General features: G+C 53.7%; 2 protein-coding genes and 1 long non-coding RNA gene across 6 annotated transcripts; 1 reads left to right on the top strand and 2 right to left on the bottom strand.

Moving 5' to 3' along the window:
• Positions 1–106: 106 nt before the first annotated feature.
• Positions 107–5,381, bottom strand: Hdac10 (histone deacetylase 10). Of its 4 annotated transcripts, XM_021638953.2 has the most exons (20): positions 5,054–5,377; positions 4,849–4,983; positions 4,581–4,677; positions 4,263–4,360; positions 4,062–4,166; positions 3,825–3,893; positions 3,534–3,660; positions 3,307–3,372; positions 3,023–3,082; positions 2,857–2,946; positions 2,612–2,718; positions 2,477–2,541; positions 2,150–2,402; positions 1,962–2,046; positions 1,443–1,534; positions 1,262–1,318; positions 931–1,009; positions 608–790; positions 357–516; positions 107–274 (listed from the first exon to the last, which is right to left on the bottom strand). In XM_021638953.2, exons 1-20 carry the CDS (start codon positions 5,110–5,112, stop codon positions 240–242), a joined length of 2,022 nt encoding a protein of 673 aa, XP_021494628.1. In that variant the 5' UTR covers positions 5,113–5,377; the 3' UTR covers positions 107–239. The 4 variants fall into 4 exon arrangements, with proteins under 4 accessions (XP_021494628.1, XP_021494627.1, XP_021494630.1 ...); XM_021638952.2 differs by having other exon boundaries at positions 4,849–5,377; XM_021638955.2 differs by lacking the exon at positions 608–790 and having other exon boundaries at positions 4,849–5,381.
• An 85-nt stretch (positions 5,382–5,466) lies between these two features.
• On the top strand, positions 5,467–7,907 carry LOC132655770 (uncharacterized). The gene is made up of 2 exons (XR_009593594.1): positions 5,467–5,774; positions 7,534–7,907. It is a non-coding gene; the product is annotated as an uncharacterized LOC132655770 (long non-coding RNA).
• Mapk12 (mitogen-activated protein kinase 12) lies at positions 7,080–16,107 on the bottom strand. The gene is made up of 12 exons (XM_021638957.2): positions 15,716–16,107; positions 15,496–15,625; positions 13,256–13,314; positions 11,470–11,581; positions 11,320–11,349; positions 11,029–11,076; positions 10,556–10,670; positions 9,496–9,567; positions 9,317–9,396; positions 9,168–9,246; positions 8,909–9,082; positions 7,080–7,689 (listed from the first exon to the last, which is right to left on the bottom strand). The coding sequence occupies exons 1-12, from the start codon at positions 15,838–15,840 to the stop codon at positions 7,610–7,612; spliced, it is 1,104 nt and encodes a 367-aa protein (XP_021494632.1). The 5' UTR covers positions 15,841–16,107; the 3' UTR covers positions 7,080–7,609.
• Between the last annotated feature and the right edge of the window lie 1,474 nt (positions 16,108–17,581).

The raw sequence follows: 17,581 nt of genomic DNA, 5'->3' as shown, positions 1-17,581 counted from the left end.
ACCAGAAAACGCACAGGAAATACGTCACCGGAGGCGTTTTAGGAGGGGCGGGGCCGCAGCCTCGGCTTTCAGATAACACTCAGTAAGGGAAGCAAGCAGAGGTGGGTTCTGTTTAGCCTATGTTTATTGTTGAGGAGGGAGGAAGGCAGGGTCGCAGAGGGGATGCAGGTCTCAGGCCAAGGCTCGCTGGAACCTGAGTGTACTCTTCTCCAAACAGGAATCGCCCACCAAGACCGATTTCAAGCGACTGGAGAGCACGATCCTGGTGGAGGAGCTGGAAAAGCACAATTGGCTTGCGCGGTGAACCTGGTTCCCCTTAGCTCTAAAGTAGGGCGGCGCCTCCCCAGGTGCCTCACCAGCCACCTGCAGCAACTTCCACCGAGGCTCCAGCTGAGCTTTTAGAAACATAAGGGCCTGGGTCACCTCTGGCGCAGCCATCAAGAAAGATCCCAGACTGGGAGGTGCTTCTCCATTCAGTGCCTCTGCCAGGGTCCTTGCAAGCTGGAGTATAGATTCCTGGTCCAGGGATAGGCGCGGGTGGGGGCCAGTGAGACATGGTTTCTGTCCACCTTCTACCCATACAGCTTATCCACCCTGCCCAGTTTACCTCTTCCACTACGGCTAGAATTCGGCCCCCTACTGGGCCCCGAAGCATTGCAGCTAACAGAGCAGCTTGGGCGGTCTGCAGGCCATGGGAAGGCCCCAGTGCCATCAACACCATGTCAGGTTGGAAGCCATAGGCCAGGGGCAGTATGAGACCCAAGAGGCAGCTCAGAAAACCCCCAGTCGTCTGTAGGGACAGCAGCAGAGCCTCAGGCTCTCATCTAGAGGACACTGGTGCTGGCTCCTGTCCCCTCCCTCAACCTCAGGGACACCCCAGGAAGACCGGGGGACAGTGAGAACATGTCCAACAATAGCACAGCCACTCACCTGTGGCAGTGGAGTGGAGATGTGGAACATGGACCAAACGGCTGCCTCCTTGCCCCGGATATTCAGCCACAGAATTCTCCTTCCCAGGAGAGAGCACCATGGACATGTGCATGAGACCCCGCTCACCCTTCCCTGAGTTTAACAATAAAGGGTAGAGGGGAGCCTGGGGTCCCAGGAGGAAGGGGGACACGAGTGACCATCAGCCTGCTATGGCATTGCTGTCTGGGGCACCCACTCTTAGATGGCACCTGTGGAAAGTCCCCATTCTGTATACATCAGTGTCCCCACCCATGCACAACTGAGGAGGAGATGTGGAAGCTAAGAATCATACTCATCATCTGCAAGGTCCAGCGGTCGATCCAGCTGTCCCAGAGCCACACACAGCAGCCTAAGAAGATGACCCCGAATAGGCTGGGCTCACATTGTCCAGTACCCATTCCGAGGGTCCTCCCTCTGCCATTAGGGGGTACTCCCAGGTCCTTGGAGACTCAAGTCAACCAAGCAAAGTTTACCTCTGAGCTCCGTGAGATAGGCATCGCTGAATGACCACATCCAAAGTTGCTGCTATGGCAAGGGCAGTTGTGGTTGCTATGCCGCTTCTTATCTATGGGGTGAATAACAGGCAGGGGAGTTAGAAGCTGGCACACACCCTGTGTGAAGCACTTTCAGGAGTCAGTGCCAGCTCCCAAACCAGGTTAAACAAACCCATTTGTGCTTTGGTCTTTTCCAAAAGGCTCCTACTGACTGAATTTCCCTACACTACAGGGTCGTGGTGGCACATGCCTTTGATCCCAGGACTGGGGAAGCAGAGGCAATTGGATCTAAAAAGTGAGTTCCAGGGCAGACAGGGCTACACACAGAGAAACCCTGTTTCAAAAAAAATAAAATAAAATAAAATCACACCACTTCTAAAAGCAAGATGCTTAAAACTACACTTTAAATTATCTACTTTCTCTTGCCAAAGAGTATTTCCTGGACCCTACATGAGGTAACATGTATACGCACCACACTATCTTCAGCAGCTTCCCTACCTGCCCATCCAGGAGTCCATCTAAGAGACACAGAATCTTCCCCAGGGCAGCAAGACCCTTATCCTGGAACCGGGACTTGTGTAATCTATGATGGGCGGGCCAAAGGGACACATGGAGACCAGTGTCATTGTATCAGTGACATAGGTACAAGGCATGGACAGCCTCATCCTCCCATCTGCTCTCTTCACCTGACCCAGGCTTCGGTCTCCTCCCTCAAGGCTGACTCTTCCTGATGGAGCACTCCAGGAGGTAAGGCCAGAGCAGCACCAGGCACCGTCAGGGCAACAGCTGTGCACACTGGGGGTGCAGGGCGGAGGCATAGTCTGTGCAGGAGGGGGCTCAGTGCCTCCTCTGCCACTGCACACGTGGAGCTCTCAGCAGGCAGAGGCAGAGACCTCCCTTCAGGAGAGTGAGTGCTGCGACTCAGGCCTGGAGCCACACCTAAAGGGCACAGTCACAGTCACTGCAAAGAAGTCCAAGGTGGAGCCCCCAGGCCAGGTCCAGGCTATACTGACTGTGTTGGAGGCTTTTCCAGTGACGGGCCTGGGCTCTCTGGACACTCTGGATGGACTCCAGGGCACTACGGGAAGAAGCAGAGTTAAAAGCCTGACTCCCACTCTAGCCCTTCCCCCACTCTCCAGTCTTCAAACCTCTGACAAGGCACCATGGGCCCGAGAAGGGGAGGTGCGGGGTCACCAAGGAGTGTCTGCACCATCATGCACACTGACTGTGCTAGGGACTCCAAGCAGTATCCGCCCTAGGAAGTGTTGAAATAGCACAGAGGAGGGGTGTCACTAGTGTGAGTGGCTGTGCCAGGCGGAACACCTAACCCTGACTGACCTCACATCTGGCTCCCTCCCCTGGCCCTTGGGCCTCCCCTCTGCCCTGCAGTTACCTCCAACACAGCACAAATACGGCTACCAGCCAGCACCTGTAGCAGCTGTGTGAGGTGGGCAAAGCACTCAGGCGTGGCCTGCATCTGCCCCTGGAGCACAGTGAGTCAAGTATAAGGGCCTCGGCCTAGGACCCTAGATTCCTCCCCAGCCAGGCCATGTTCTCACCTCAGGGTCCCCAATTGCAGAGTCAAATCCTGCTGAGACCAGCACGAGCTCAGGGTCAAACTATAGGCAGAGTCCAGTGGAAAGAAGCAAAAATGAGCCATAGCCCAGGTGAAGAGCAGGCCCCAAGGCCACCCACTCACATATCAGCAGACTTTCTGAGGCACCTTCCCTACTCCCAAGGGTCCATTTATACACTGATGAAATGGCTTTCAACACTCCTGCCTTCATAGTGGGACTCTGGGTAAGTACAGGTGCCCCAGGGAGACACCCCCACACACAGTCACCTCAAAGGCCAATGGGAGCAGCACGTGCAAGAAGGCAGCCAAATAGTCGGCATTTTTCATCCCAACCTGCAGCAAGGTTAAAGCAGGCATCAGAGGACCAGCTGTACAAATGAGAACTTAAGGGTCTTCATCTCTGAACCCTCGGGAGACTCTTGCAAACCTTCTCAAACCCAGAGCTGGGGAGCAGGAGAGGTAGGCTGGACAGAGGGCACAGGGGGACTTGGTACCTGGTTCCAGGGCAAATTGACGGTGAAGCCTTGGCCCTGCCCTTGCCCAACTGCATCTGCGTCGGACTCTCGAAGGAATGGCCAGAAGTGCCCATGCTCATAGCGGTGCCAGGAGAAATAAAGGACACTGTAGACAACTGGCCAGGTCAGAAGTGAGGCCTGTCAGCAGCTCCACCGCTTCTCAGAGAACCCTGACTCCTAAGATTCCCCCCCCCCCCCCGTCTCACCAGCTGAATTTTATCCCCAAAGTGGTGCATTGCAGAGAAGGGTTGTGTCCACTCCCCAGCTCACCTGGGGTCGTCATCAAAGATATACTGGATGCCTTGGCCATGGTGGACATCCCAGTCGACAATGAGAATCCTAAATTCAGACAGTGCTGGAGATGACTGAAGGTAGCTGCCTTTCCACCTTTAGGCCAGGAGCCCAGCCAGGGGTGGAGGGAGCTAGGTGGGATCTCTTGGCCACCAGCTCCACCTCCGACTATTTAGTTTGGGTCCCCCAGCACCTGCAGCAGGAACTTGGACACACCTCTGCAGCCCGTATTTCTGCTTGGCATGTTTGGCTGCTATAGCCACATTGTTAAACACACAGAATCCATTGGCAGCTGCCCTCTGACTGTGGTGCCCTGGAGGCCTGAGGGGTAAAAGGGAGTTAGAGGGCACGTCAGAGTCATTCCGTCCCCTCACAGGATCACACACACAGACAGCCAGGTTGGGAACCAGTTCTCACCTCACCAGGGCAAGCCCATTGTGCACAGCTCCTGTTAGCACAGCATCCACCAGCTTCAGCGCCGCCCCCACGGCCAGCCGGGCACAGCGAAAAGTGTTCTGTGGGCCAGAGCACAGCTTAGTCTGGTGCCTGACCTGCTTATCCCGGGTCGCAGGTCTCCCACCGCTGAGCAGACAGGGCCGGGATAACGGCAAGCAAAACACGGCAGGTTACGGTCATAAGCATGAACAAGAAGACAGTGCAGCTCAGTTTGGGTGTGAATACACCCAGGCATGGGGATATAAATCTGGGTGAATGGCTGCATATGCCAGTTCTCACCGGGTGGAAGTAGACAGCGTCAAACTGCTTAGACAGTGCCTGAAGCTCCTCTCTGCCCAGGGTCTGGGTCTTCTGCACCAGGGCTATATATTCCGGGCTGCAGATCAGCAGGCAGGCCACCAGCAGGACAGGTAGGAGAGGAGCAAGAACTCCTTGTGGGAGGGCCCACCCAGACCCCACAATGCCTTTGAGCCCACACCAAGTGAAACTGAGGGAATGTTGGCAGGGCTATAACAGGTTCAGGTCCCCAGACCCGTCATAGTCTGACCTGTGCACCAAACCCAAGTCTTCCTCTGATGCCTCACAAGCTGACAAACGCAGGCACCTTTGTTCTAGGCCACGCTGTCGCAGGCCATCCAGGGCAGCAGTCAGGCGCTCCGGACACTCAATTTCGCACTCGGGGCTGGAGCAGACAAGGATCTCAGTGTTCAGGGTTCCCTCCCCGACCCCTGCTTCTGTCAAGACACACTTACTCATCCCAGAGCAGCCGGGTGGCTGTCATGTCCTCGTGGTACACGAGTGCTGTACCCATGGCTACACTGTGGTCACTTTGATCCACTCTATGGTAATACGCCCTCTGCCGGTAGGTGATTGCAAAGCCTAGTCCCACCTAACAGCACGCTCGTAAACAGCTTTTCTCTTGGGACAGAGCCGGGTAGCAGACACTGGACCTGGGCAAGAGTTAACCACCCCAGGCCCAGGCCAAGGCTCAAGCCAAGGCTCAAGCCCGGTCGATAATCAGGAGCGAACTGCTGGAAACTAAGCTAAGCCGGATCCAACAGGAGGTTCCAAACGCCTAGCTTCCGGCTTCCTCCTTCTCAGACTAGGTCCCGCCCTCAAGCGAGATTAGGGTGGGGTACACCAGAAGGCTGCGCTCCCGGAAGATTACACCCGCGTCTCGGGATGTCTCGGGATCGTATCTCTCGCTCTAGGAACTCAGCTGCAGTGCCACCTCCAACAAAGCGTGGCACGGAGCCTGCGACCAGTGCCGCCGCCACTGTCTGTCCCGGAATGGGTGGGAAGGCAAGGCTGTTTGTCCTCAGGCCACCGCTGCGGCCGCGGCTGTGCTCCCCTCTTCCAACAGAGTCCTCAAGCCTAACCGGGTGGCTTACGGCACAGAATCAGACATGCCAACTATCCACCACATCCAATTTGCCTGCTCCTCCAGATGAAGGATGAAGGGAAGTGAATAAGGTGTGTACGTGAGCGCACACGGGCTAGCGTGGGCTGGATCAAGGCACAGAGATTCAAGAAGGGACTGACTGATTCAAAAAGGCCACAGGGGAGAAAAGAGGCCACCGGAATGGAATGGAAGGGGCCAGGGCAGGCCAGCCAGGAACCCTGCAACACAGGGTGGAGGCAGGAAGGACAAAGGGTTCTGAGCAAGGAAGGGTGTTGAGGAGGGGGCGGTAGGAAGAAGAAATAAAGGCGACACGAGCTCATGTCTGAACTATATATGTATTGCATATATGTATTTTGTTCCATAGTCCAGGCTTGCCTCCAGTTCTGAAGTCTTTGCCTCAGCCTCTTGAGTGCTGGGAGTACAAATGTGTGCCATCATACTTCCCAAAGCAAGACCTCAAGATGGGGGGGAGGGGCCACCAGACACGCCCCCAGGATGATGAGAGGGAAGGGAGCAAGGCTGCTACTGACATCTTCGACAGGAACACACTACTGTCACACGCAGGGAAAACCAAAGAGCCCTGGAGTAGTTCGGAGCAGGTACCCACTGTACACTCAGGAGTTGGCGAGAAGGCCCAGGTCCTGACTGGTCCCAAGGCTTCTCCATCTTCTAAAGGCCAAAGGCATCAAATCAAGCAGAGAAACTCAGGACACTCATGACTACCCTGGATTACATTTTCTGTGGGTCAGGACCTGCAGTAAACCATACCTCCACAATAGGGTGAAGCATTTGAAGGCCTGGACCATGGTTATCATAAGGGGGCTCAGGCAGAGGAGGCCATGGTCATGGCATCTCCTCTGACCAGATTAAACTGGGCAAAGCGTGTTTGCCCAGAACGCTTTGCCAAATGAGGGAATGAAAGGCCCCAGCCTTATGTCCTGTTCGGTGCACCTGTCCTTAGGACATGGGGAAGAACATGGACCATCTAATCTGCTCAAGTGTGGCCTCTCATGTCTAATGGCCTGCAGATGACAGTGTAGGTTCAGGAAGGCCACCAGGGCAATGCCGGCAGAGAGGTAAGTTGTTGGTCAGAGAGTAGAACCCACCTCTCTGGGTCTTGGAGAGCCACAGACACCCAGCCCAGACTCTAAACCTCAGAGTACAGTCACTCAAGAAGGGAGGGGGCCAAGCCCTAATGTAGCTTTAGGACCTCCGTGGAGGACTAGGTGGCACCAGCACTCTGGCCTGGGAAGAGTCGGGGGACCTGGCACCTTTACTAGCTGGGAGCCAGGGAGCTCAGGTTATCTCAGGTTTTTGTGCACAGACCAACAGCAGAGACCTGATGGGTGCTCCGGCATCACGCCACACAGCCAGAATGGGAGATCTACAAAAGGGTTTATTTGCCCCGGCCACTTACGCACACCAAATGGCTGGTTTACATTCCAGGCGAAGGGTATAAGAGAATCCACCCCGATCCCAGGAGAGATAATGTCCCTGAGTCAGTGCCCCCAAGACCTCGCTCTCCTTCCATCTCAGGAGTTGACCTTGGCACTGCCCAGAGCAAGCAGAGCTCAGGGACTAGCTTTTGTCTCCTAAGCTCTGCCAGCTCAGAGACTCATGCAGAGTGATGCGGGGGGCACAACTCCAGAATTCAAAGGCTAGTCCCATGTTGGGTAGGGGTCTTAGAGGTTCTGCCAGGGTCATTTGGGGCACTCAAAAGCTCAAGAGCAGGTTCTGGAGACGGAGGGTCCATGATTCAAGGGTCTACACAGACTCTCAGGATATGAGCCCCAGGCACCGTCGGAGTGCTAACCACGATTCCTCTTCCAGGGAAGGAAATCCAAGTTGTCTGTGAAGAGGCTCCGGGCCAGGCTCCTCAGGGCAGCCTCAGACCACCCCGAGGTCTTCATAGAGCTGTCTCCTTTGGAACTCTGGCTCCTAGCTGCCTGGGAGGCTTGAAGCTGAGCACTTCCTTGTAAGTAACACCTGCCGGAAGTGAGGAGAAGCAGACGCTGCCGTTAGTTTGCTTTCACCTATGGGGAGAGGCCAGCACCCCGTGGGCGGGCCTTTAATCTAATCCTAAATGGGCCAACCCACTTAAAAACACTGTGTGAAAACTGCTTCAAAGCTAGATCTCCCCCAGGAAAACAAGTGATGAAAGCTTGTGCTTAAAAAAAATAAAATAAAATAAATTTTTGAAAAAAGGGAAGAGAGTAAGTTTGTGTTCCCATCCATGGGCTCAGCTGTGTGTCTGTTGTGGTCTATGGTGAAAGCAAGAGCAGCCAGCCACAGTGGGTAGATGGTGACCACAGATCAGATCTTGTGGCCCGTGGTTAAGGGAGTTACTTTGTTTAGAAGTGCAAGGGTTTCATCACACAGAACCAAACTCATAAGCACATGACAGCACAGAAGAAAATACCTGCCAGGAGCACAGAAGAACCTTGCAGGACATGATTGGAGAGCCCCAACCCATCCAGTGTTTCCCACACCGGGGTGCAGGAACAGGGCCTGGGGTTCGAGGCAGACAGGACAAGGGATAGCAGGTCCCAGTGGACAGGTCCTCAGACCTCCCTGCTCCCCAGGCTGCCACTCTGGAGCAGAAACCAGAGGCTGCTTCCAGCTCAGGGAATAGTGGGCAGACTGAGAAGGCATCTGTAAGCCCAGCCTGAAGCCACTTCTCAAAGATAAAGTAAGGATCCTCCATGTAAGAGGTTCAACACATAGCCCCGGATGGATCTGAGGCTGGAGATGCAAGGGAAAAGCTGGGCCCTGGGGGCTGCATGGGAATAGACTGTCCCCCATGGGCAAACCATGAAAAAGATATAGTTGTTTCAAGAAGGGTCCTGAAAAGGTGTAAGAGGTAAGGATAAATTAAAAAAGCATGAGAAGAAAGTCATAGGTACAAGTGGTGGTAGAAAGGGCTCAAGTGTGGTCTAGACCTGAGGCTGCTGGGCAACAAGGGTGAGGGAGAGGACAGATGCCCCACAGTTCTTGAGACCCATCATGTGCCTGCCTTTGCAGGAACTCCTGCAAAGACATTCCTTCCCACTGCCTTCTGCTCTAGCCAGAAGTCAGCCTGGCTGAGTTACACTGCCCCACAATGCTCTTTGACCTCCCAACCTGTTACCTAACCTGCAGCCCTGGGGCAGAGGCTAACATACACAGGGCACATAGTGCCCCAAAACAGAATGGAACCCACACTCACGCTTCCACTCTTCAAGGGTGCGGTCTACATCATCAAAGGAGTCATCATATTTCTGGACCTTGGGCTCATCCTCAGTGTCCCGAAGGGACTCAAAGTATGGGTGGGCTAACGCCTCAGCTGCTGTCACCCGCTGTTCTGCATCTAGCACCAGCATCTTTTCCAGGAGGCTCACAGCTGTGGGAAGAGCACATCAGGCCAAACCACCAGGACAGGAAACACTCACACAGCAACCTGAAACCTTCACCCTACCTAGCCCTACCCTGAGGACTTGCGTTGGTCAGGATGGAGGCAAAATCTTTCTTTTCCAGCTCAGGGAGGCCTTCCATGTAGTCTTTGGCCTGTGGGGGAGGAAGGGTGATCAGCAGCTCCCACACTCAAGTGCAGCCCACCACCCAGCTCCCCACTGACCTCAGCACTCTGTAACTTCTGTACAAACTCGGGAGGGGGCGTCCCTGTGACCTTCATGATCTCCTTCAGCTGGTCCAGGTCTGTACCACGGTCAGGAACACAGTGCAAAGAGCAGAGGGTGGCCCACCCAGCACCCACACCTTGGCTGAAGTCCCATGATGCTCTACATAGAAGGATACGGTCATTGCCTTTGAACAGAATCTTTCCAGTAATCATCTCCGCCATGATGCAGCCAACAGACCAAATGTCCACTGAGACAGAAGTCCCATCAGTGCCCCCACATGCAAGGATGGCATTCATATTTGTGAGGGCCAAGAGAAGGGGACACACAAGAGACCATACATAGGAGACAAGTACACATGTCGGGAAGGGCTTCCATAGGCACAGAGCAGAGGCAGTCATTGAGAAGGGCGTCAGAGTTCATCCCTAGCTCATTAGCCTCCCAGTGGCAGTGCCTATAAATGGATCCCTACCAAGAAATGAAGAAGGGGGCTGGAGAGGTGGCTAATCAGGTAACAGCACTGGATACTCTTCCAAAAGACCTTGGTTTGGTTTTTAGCACCCACATGGCAGCTCACAGCCATCTGTGAGTCCTAAAGAGCCATCTGTCTCTGGTTCTAAAGAACCCAGTGCCATCTGCAGGCACCAAGTACATGGGTGATGTAGATACAGGTAAGTACTTATAAACACAAAATAATAAAATAATTTTTTTAAATGAAGGGGGCTGGAGCTGGGGAGATGGCACAGAGGTTAAGAACATTGGCTATTCTTCCAAAGGTCCTGAGTTCAATTCCCAGCAACCATGTGGTGGCTCACAACCATCCATAGTGAGATCTGGTGCCCTCTTCTGGTGCACAGGCACACATGCAGGCAGAATGCTGTATCAATAATAAATAAATAAATAAATAAATAAATCTTTTTTTTTTTTTTTTTTTTTTTTAATGAAGTGGGGCTGGAGAGATGGCTCAGTGCTTAAGATAACTGTCTTTTCTTCCAGAAAGTTCTGAGTTCAATTCCCGGCAACCACATGGTGACTCACAATCACCTATACTGAAATTTGATGCCCTCTTCTGGCATACAGGCAGATAGAGCACTCAAGCATAAAATAAATAAATTTTTTAAAATCTTAAAAAAGAAAGACTCTGTGTTACACCTTACATACTACAAAAGTAATTAAAAAATAAAAATGAATGGGTAAATGTGGGTGGTGTGTACTGCAGTCTTTGGATAGCCTCTTACCTGTCTGTGTGTAGCGCATCCAATTCAAGATGACCTCTGGTGCCCGGTACCACCGAGTCACCACATATCCCGTCATCTCACTGTCTGCCTGTCTGGCAAGGCCGAAGTCTAAGATCTAAAGAAGTATCAAAGAGATGGTGCTAAGACATTGAGGACAGAACTGGATGTGGTCCAGAAGACCCTAAGAGAGCTGGGCTTGTGGTTTCCATGCCCACCCTTTAGTCTTGGTCCCCCAGGATGCTGTACACTGGGCCCCACCCATCGCAAGAGCAAGGTCTCCTCTGTTTCGTCATCCTCTGATCACCTGTAGGAGCCTCCAAACTCCCACCCTGTGTGGCTAGAGATATTTACCCACTCTCTACTCAGGACCCATTAGCTGTTCAGCCTCTGCCCAGATATCTGAGTTCTGCCCCCTTTGCCTAGGCCAACAGTCAAGCAGGCCAGTAGGGGCCTGCTTCCCCTCCCAGTGATACCTTCAGCTCACAGTCCTCATTCACAGCAAGGTTGCCAGGCTTCAAGTCCTGAGGGAAGAAAGGTGGCTACTGTGACCCACCTGCCAGAACAGGGCCCAGGCAGCACTTTACCTGCCCCCCCTGACGAAGAGCAGAGTCCCCAGCGAAGTCTTTCAATGGGGACCATGCACATCCCTACCATACTCCTGTCTTGCCGTTTACAGGTAAGCAATGAAAGCTGGGGTTGAACACGTGTCTATAGACAGCTGGGGAGGGGCAGATGGGTAATCTCCCAGCCCCACCAAGACTCACTCTGTGGATGACACCAGCAGCATGGATGTACTGTGGAAAAGAGGGAGTTCAGCAACCATCAGCTCAGGGGGCCCTCCAAGCCACAGAGCCCTCCCCTGCCCAACCAGGAAGCTCTGCCCACCTCCCTAGGGCCACCTCAGCAAAGCCTACCTTCAGCCCCTTCAGCATCTGATACACAAGAAACTGGATTCTGTCTTCACTCAGAGTCTCGTGCTTCATGAGCTTGCCCAGATCAGTGCCCATGAATGGCATCACCAGGTAGCTGTGGAAACCAGGGATGCAGCCGATGGCTCAGGGCTAGCCCCTAAAACCAAGGGATTCCCACTGTGCCCAGTTCACACCTTGCAAGACCCCGTCCTGGTAGGTGTCCTTAAGGCATTACTCTGTAGCACTCATTCATCAGTAGCTTTGGGGTCCCACCATCCTATGGTGTCTCTACCCACACCACGCCCTGCTAGGCTTCGATCCACCATCTGGCCACATCTGTCCTCGGCAATTACACCTTCTCAACCCATGCCCACATCCCTTCTTTCCAGAATGGCAGGTGGGGAGAGGGTTGCATATCAGGGTTGTTTTGTTTAGCTTCTTGGACTTTTTGTTTGTTTTTTGAGGAAAGGGCTCACTTCGCAGTCCTGTCTGGCCTGGGACTCACTGCGTAGACCAGGATGGTCTCAAAATCACGGAGAGCTATCTCCTGCCTCCTGCCTCCAGCCTGTTGCCTCTGCCTTCTAAGTGCTGGAACTAAAGGCCTGCACTGCTACTGCACTCAGCCTTGTCTTGTTTTCATTTTATTTTTTACATGTATAGATGTTTTGCCTCCATGTGTACCTGTGGACCATGTGTGTACTGTGCTCACGGAGGCCAAAAGAGGGTATCAACTCTTTTGGGACTGGAGTTACAGACACCTGAGTTACCACGTAGGTTCTGGGAATCAAACCCAGGTCCTCTGGAAGAGCAGCCAGTGCTCTTAACTTCTAAGCCATCTCTCCAGCCCTTGGTTTTGGGGTTTGTTTGTTTGTTTGTTTGTTTGTTTGTTTTAAGATGAGTCTCATGCAGTCCAAAATGGCCTTGAACTCCTGATCCTCCTACCTCCATCACCCAAATACTGGTGCCACCACACTTTACTTCAGGGTTTTAAAATTCCTGATTGAAGGGTATCATATGCCATGTGAGCAGCCAGGCTGCACCTGAAGCTGGCATCTCAGGTCATTTAGTTGTACTGATACCCCAGGCCCTGTGAGGACCCAAATGCCAGGTTTAGGAGAAGGTTTGGGTCTACCAGGGCACGTCAGTGTCCAGGGTTACCAACAGTACATGGGAGTGGGATGAGTGAGTGAGAGCAGTATGCATCTCAGCCCTTACTCAGGCCATGGGAAGAAGATCTCAAGCCAACTTAGAACTGAAGCCAGTACCCAGAAGCTGCCCAGGCCCCTCCTGCTACACACAGTTAGGTAACCAGGAATCTGGGGCAGGGATTGGAGCCTCGAGGCATTTAGGTCAAAGGGGTATTCAGGTGGGTGGAGGGACAAACAAAGGAGAGTGGTCTTATCACCCACACCAGGTTCATAGCTCCCAGGAGCATACAGGAGTGTGGAGTAGACTGGTAAGAAGAGTAAGAGGGCAGTGTGCACCTTATCGCTCACGTGGGCTGTGACACCCCCTTTAGGGGGCTCACATATCCTACACCTCAGACATTTATATTACGATTCATAACGGCAGCAAAATTACAGTTATGAAGTAGCGATAAACTAATTGTATGGTTGGTGGGTCACAACAACATGAGGAACTATATTAAAGGGTTGCAGCCTTAGGAAGGTTGAAAACCACTGGGCTATGGGGAGAAAGCCCCCAACCTGACCCAGAACCCTAAGCTGACACCTAGAAACCATCCAGGTTCCTGCCATCCACTCAGCCAGCCCAAACCACCAGCACTTACAAGTCTGTGAAGTCATCCAGAGTCTCATCAGGAGTGAACACATCCAGCAGCCCGATGACCTGGGGGACAAGTGCCAGATAGGATGCAGAGCACACGGGAGATGCAAGGACCCGGTGTCCCCCCAGGGTGGCACTGTACTCCAGGCAGAAAACCCACCTATAACTATCTTTGTCTCCTCCACTGTCCCCACTGTCAGCTCAGCCCCCACCCTGGTACATTTGCCCACAGACACTGGCTATTTTTGGATGCTGACAGCCGGGATACTCTAGGGGGAGGGGCAGTCTCAGGTCTGGGTTGGCTCCAGGCAGCTGAGCAATCCAGCCCTCTTAGTCTTCCCTCTCCCCTCCCTTTTTTCCCCCTCCCCAATGAAACAGTCTCAAGACTAAAGTGGGGACAGAAGAAACGAATACGGGGTAGGTCCTTCTTAGGACTATCCCCTGGCTGTCTAGACCAAGGGGAAGCCCCATTTTAAACACAGCTTCTGGTTGAGGGAATCAGACAACAGACGGACAATGCTACATCAGCTTTCTAGTACTTGGTTAGGGGACAGAACCTCTGAGGTCATGAGAGGCCTCCCTGAAGAGGGCCGCATATCCAAGTATCAGGAGGAAAGAGTGGATGAGCAAAGAAAGGTCAGGTGCCTGATGGCCAAAGCTGGAGTGAAAATACCTCCAGGGTAAAGAACAGAGAGGGAGCCCAAGTGGCCAAAGCCCTGGGCCAAGGAGGAACCAAGGAGAAGACAGAGGGAACCCAGAGAGAGGCTTTAAACTCATATCCCAAAGGAAGATTTAGCTTTGATCCATAGAGCTACTAGGGAAGGGTTTTGACAAAGGTATGATGCTGCATATGCCCTCCTAGTTGCAATGAAAGGACAGACAGAAGGAGGCAAGAATAGACAGGAGGTAAAGGGCAGATGGGTGACAACTTTAGTTATCATTACACGGACAGGAAAGGCCTGGGGACAGATAAACCACAAATGTGACCTGAGAGCTGATCACACTTTGCAGAATCGACAAGGAAGTGTCCTGGAGGTCAAGGTGGGTCCATCAAAGGAATATGACTTCTGCACTTTTGTGGTGTAGTATGTGATCCAATTACCAGAGTTTGAGGAGAAGAATGAGGATAGGGCTGGCTCTGTGGCAATCACCTCTCTGGCGAGTGGGGCATACAGCCTGTCCAAACCTCAGTTTCCACATGGGAAGGTAGGTTACAATGGAAGCGGCCCAGAAGGTACTGAGGTATCCTGAAAGCAACCATAGCTATGCAGAAGGTGTTAAGGCCCACAGCCCTTGGTTGGAGAAGGATACAGGGATAAGTAAGTGGGTGGGTGGGAGTTGGGGGCTCTGAGGATAGGGGTGGCTACACCCAAGAAAACAAAGGCTTTTGTTGTTTTCTTGGTTTTGGTTCTTTGGTTTTTGAGCAGGGTTTCTCTGTGTAGCCCTGGCTGTTCTGGAACCAGTTCTGTAGACCAAGGGGTCCTTAAACTCACAGAGACCCACAAAGCCCACCTCCCGAGTACTAGGATTAAAGGCATGTGCCTCCAACTCTAGTTGCACTGGGTTTGTTTTCTGTTTGCTTGTTTTGTTTTACTGTTTACAGCTTAAATGGGAAGTGGGGAAGCAGACATAGCAGGGCTAGTGACCATCCACCAGATCACGCAAGAGCAGCAATGATGAAGCACTGGGGGTCAGTTTGCTGTTAGCCACAGGGAGTCCATTTTCCCATGGGGCTATTGACTCTGATGATGCAGGACTGGGCAACTGTCAGGACTAGGGCAACTGTCCAGACGGGAAGTGGGAGGGACAGAACTCACAGCCTCAGGAAGAACCATATCAAGAAAAAAGGCCCCTGGCCGAGAGAAGGGCTCTGATGGGCAGCAAAGGTGATGTGGGAGGCACAGGGGCAGCCATGTGCAGGATTACCTGCACAGGTAGGACTGCCACGTGCAGGTAGGACCGGAAACAAGATGCTTTCCCTGACAAGAAGAAATACAACCCACAATGGTGACAGTAATGACCTGTATCTCAAACTCCTTTATCCACAGTGACCCGAGGTTTGGTCTGGTCTCTGCCTCCACTTCCCTCCTGGAAGCTGCTGATAGCTTACCCAAGCTGTGGGCTAACTAGGCGGAAGACACCAGGCCCCTGGAAGCAGAGGCAGTGGGCAGGATTTGCCGGGGAGGGCAGGGTGAGAGGCGGCCAGTGCGCAATGTCCGCCTCTGGGGCGGGCCTTGGACTCACGTTCTCGTGGCGCATGTGTTTGAGGAGGCGCAGCTCTCTGTAGGCGCGCTTGGCAAACAGCTCCGACTGGAAGGGCCGGTACAACTTCTTGATTGCCACCTTGCTGCCAGTGCGGCTGTCTACCGCAGAGCTGCGGGGCGGACAGCTTGGCTAGCTAACCCGCCCGGTAATCGCCAGCCGCTGCCTGCCCCGCCTGCCGCCCCGCCCGGCAAACGCTCACCACACTGCACCATAGGCACCAGAGCCAACTGGCTGCAGGTCCTGGTACACGGCGCGCACCTCCCAGGCCGTTTTGGTCACCTCCTGGCGGTAAAAGCCCTTACGGGCGGGTGGCGGGGATCCCATCCCCAGCCGCAGCACCGCACCCCAGGACCCGGCCCGGGATCAGTGGGCTCCGTCCGCGCGCCCCAGGTCACTGCGTGGCAGGTCGGGCTCCGCGCCGGCCGCTCGCCTCTGGGGCTTTCCCTTGGAGGCGTTCCCTTGCGGGTTCTTCTCTCGGGGTCGTCACCCTGAACTTTCTGTAACCGCCAACTCCTACCCGACCCTTGTTTCTGACCGGCAGAGTGGTCCCTCCCGGCCCACTGACCAACCGGCCCCCGGGGCCCTGAGCACGTGATACCCCCGCCTGCCCTCCGGCCCCTGCGGAAACCGGAGGAGGCCTCCGTGGTTGGGCGGAAGGCTTGGAAAGGGGGGGTTGTGTGGGTAGAGCTGCCCCATAGCTCGGCTCTGACCTGTGGCGGGAGGCGGCGCTGAAACACTCTGGCTGGCCTCTACCCTGGCTAGACTTCTTGGCCCTGGGGTCCTAGCAGGTGCCTCTTTGTATTCCAACCTTTCCTGACCTTCTGGGCCCATTCTAGGCAACTTGAGATCACCAGCTTCTACTCCAGACCCGGGTCAGGTCCACTTGCCCATACACCAATCGTACCCCACCCAATTGTTTTCCTGTTCCTGGCTCAACTTCCCATCTTTCCCAGGGATGCCCCACCCCTGGGGCTTGTCCATTCATCTGTGTCTCTATGGAGTAGGGATTTGGATGTCTCCCTAACATCTCGGGTTGTATCCCCAACCCCATTGTGGCCACTGACTCCCAGCTTCCCAATCTAGGAACCAGAGGTATTGGTCCTTTGCATCTCTGTTCCCTGCTCCCCAACCTGATAGGTGGAGTGCCTGCTTCAAGCATTGAACAGGACTGGTCCCTCTACACCCCACCTGTTGTCCAGTCTGAACTTCAAAGCCCAGAATGAGCTAAAGGTGTACCTGCCCCCAGGAAAAATAGGGGATCCTGTGTGGGCTTTCAGCTCGATGCCTCCTTGAGCTATAAGGTGCTTCTGGAGGGTGAAGCCAACATCTGTCCTATAGCCCAGGAACCAAAGTCCATTCCAGGATCCCCCTGGATCCTGATGAGTAGTAACAAGATCCCCAGAACCCTCTTCCCCTCCCTCCATGCCTGCCTGCCTGCTGCCATGAATCAGCAGCTCAAGGCTAGCCAGGGCAGCTTTACACCTGGGCTGCTGCTGGTGATATGGTCACCCACAAGCTGACAAGAGGGAGCAGGGAAGCTCTGAGCCACTCAAACCACATCTGCCTGTATCCTGTGCCCTCTGTGCCTAGGCAGGCCTCTAGCCACCCACCCATATCCTCCAAAAAGCTCCCCAGCTTCCCTCCTTGTTCTGTAGGGGACTGATCCAGACCAGGCTTTGGAACTGGGGCCATGTATTAGGTTCTGTTGGAACTCCCAATCCCCAAAAGTGAACTTGGCTCTCGTCTTTTAGATTTTCCTCCCTGCACCAGCTGCCAGGCGAAGGCCTCTGGAGGTCCAAAATTCAGGACATGGGCATGATACATGAGCTGTATCCTAAGCTAAAGTAGCCTTCGTGCCTTACTTAACCAGGAAGGAAAACAAAAAAGCTATTTCCCATGTCCTGTCCAATCCCTGAGGAAGAACAGACCTTTACTCCAGAGACAATCTCACCCCATCATCCCATCCCAGAGCCAGCCCCACCAGTGAGTAAGGAGAAGCCAGGCCTGTCCACTGAATCCCAATGTACATAAAACTGCAAGGACCAAAGTGTGACGGCTATTACCA

The sequence above is a fragment of the Meriones unguiculatus genome, chromosome 8, assembly GCF_030254825.1.
Source record: "Meriones unguiculatus strain TT.TT164.6M chromosome 8, Bangor_MerUng_6.1, whole genome shotgun sequence".
Lineage (NCBI taxonomy): Eukaryota > Metazoa > Chordata > Mammalia > Rodentia > Muridae > Meriones > Meriones unguiculatus.
The sequence above is the reverse complement of the archived record's forward strand: the minus strand, read 5'-3'. Positions and strand labels throughout refer to the sequence as shown.

Excerpts from the sequence above, each read along its gene's own strand:
- Hdac10 (XM_021638952.2), bottom strand. The coding sequence starts at position 5,057 with ATGAGTAAGTGTGTCTTGACAGAAGCAGGGGTCGGGGAGGGAACCCTG. Across the intron at positions 2,947-3,022 it reads CTGCAATTGGGGACCCTGAG|GGGCAGATGCAGGCCACGCC; the intron begins GTGAGAACATGG and ends ACTGTGCTCCAG. Across the intron at positions 791-930 it reads TCTCCACTCCACTGCCACAG|ACGACTGGGGGTTTTCTGAG; the intron begins GTGAGTGGCTGT and ends CTGTCCCTACAG.
- Mapk12 (XM_021638957.2), bottom strand. The coding sequence starts at position 15,840 with ATGGGATCCCCGCCACCCGCCCGTAAGGGCTTTTACCGCCAGGAGGTG. Across the intron at positions 15,626-15,715 it reads GGTGCCTATGGTGCAGTGTG|CTCTGCGGTAGACAGCCGCA; the intron begins GTGAGCGTTTGC and ends TCCGCCCCGCAG. Across the intron at positions 10,671-11,028 it reads ATGAGGACTGTGAGCTGAAG|ATCTTAGACTTCGGCCTTGC; the intron begins GTATCACTGGGA and ends ATACTTCTTTAG.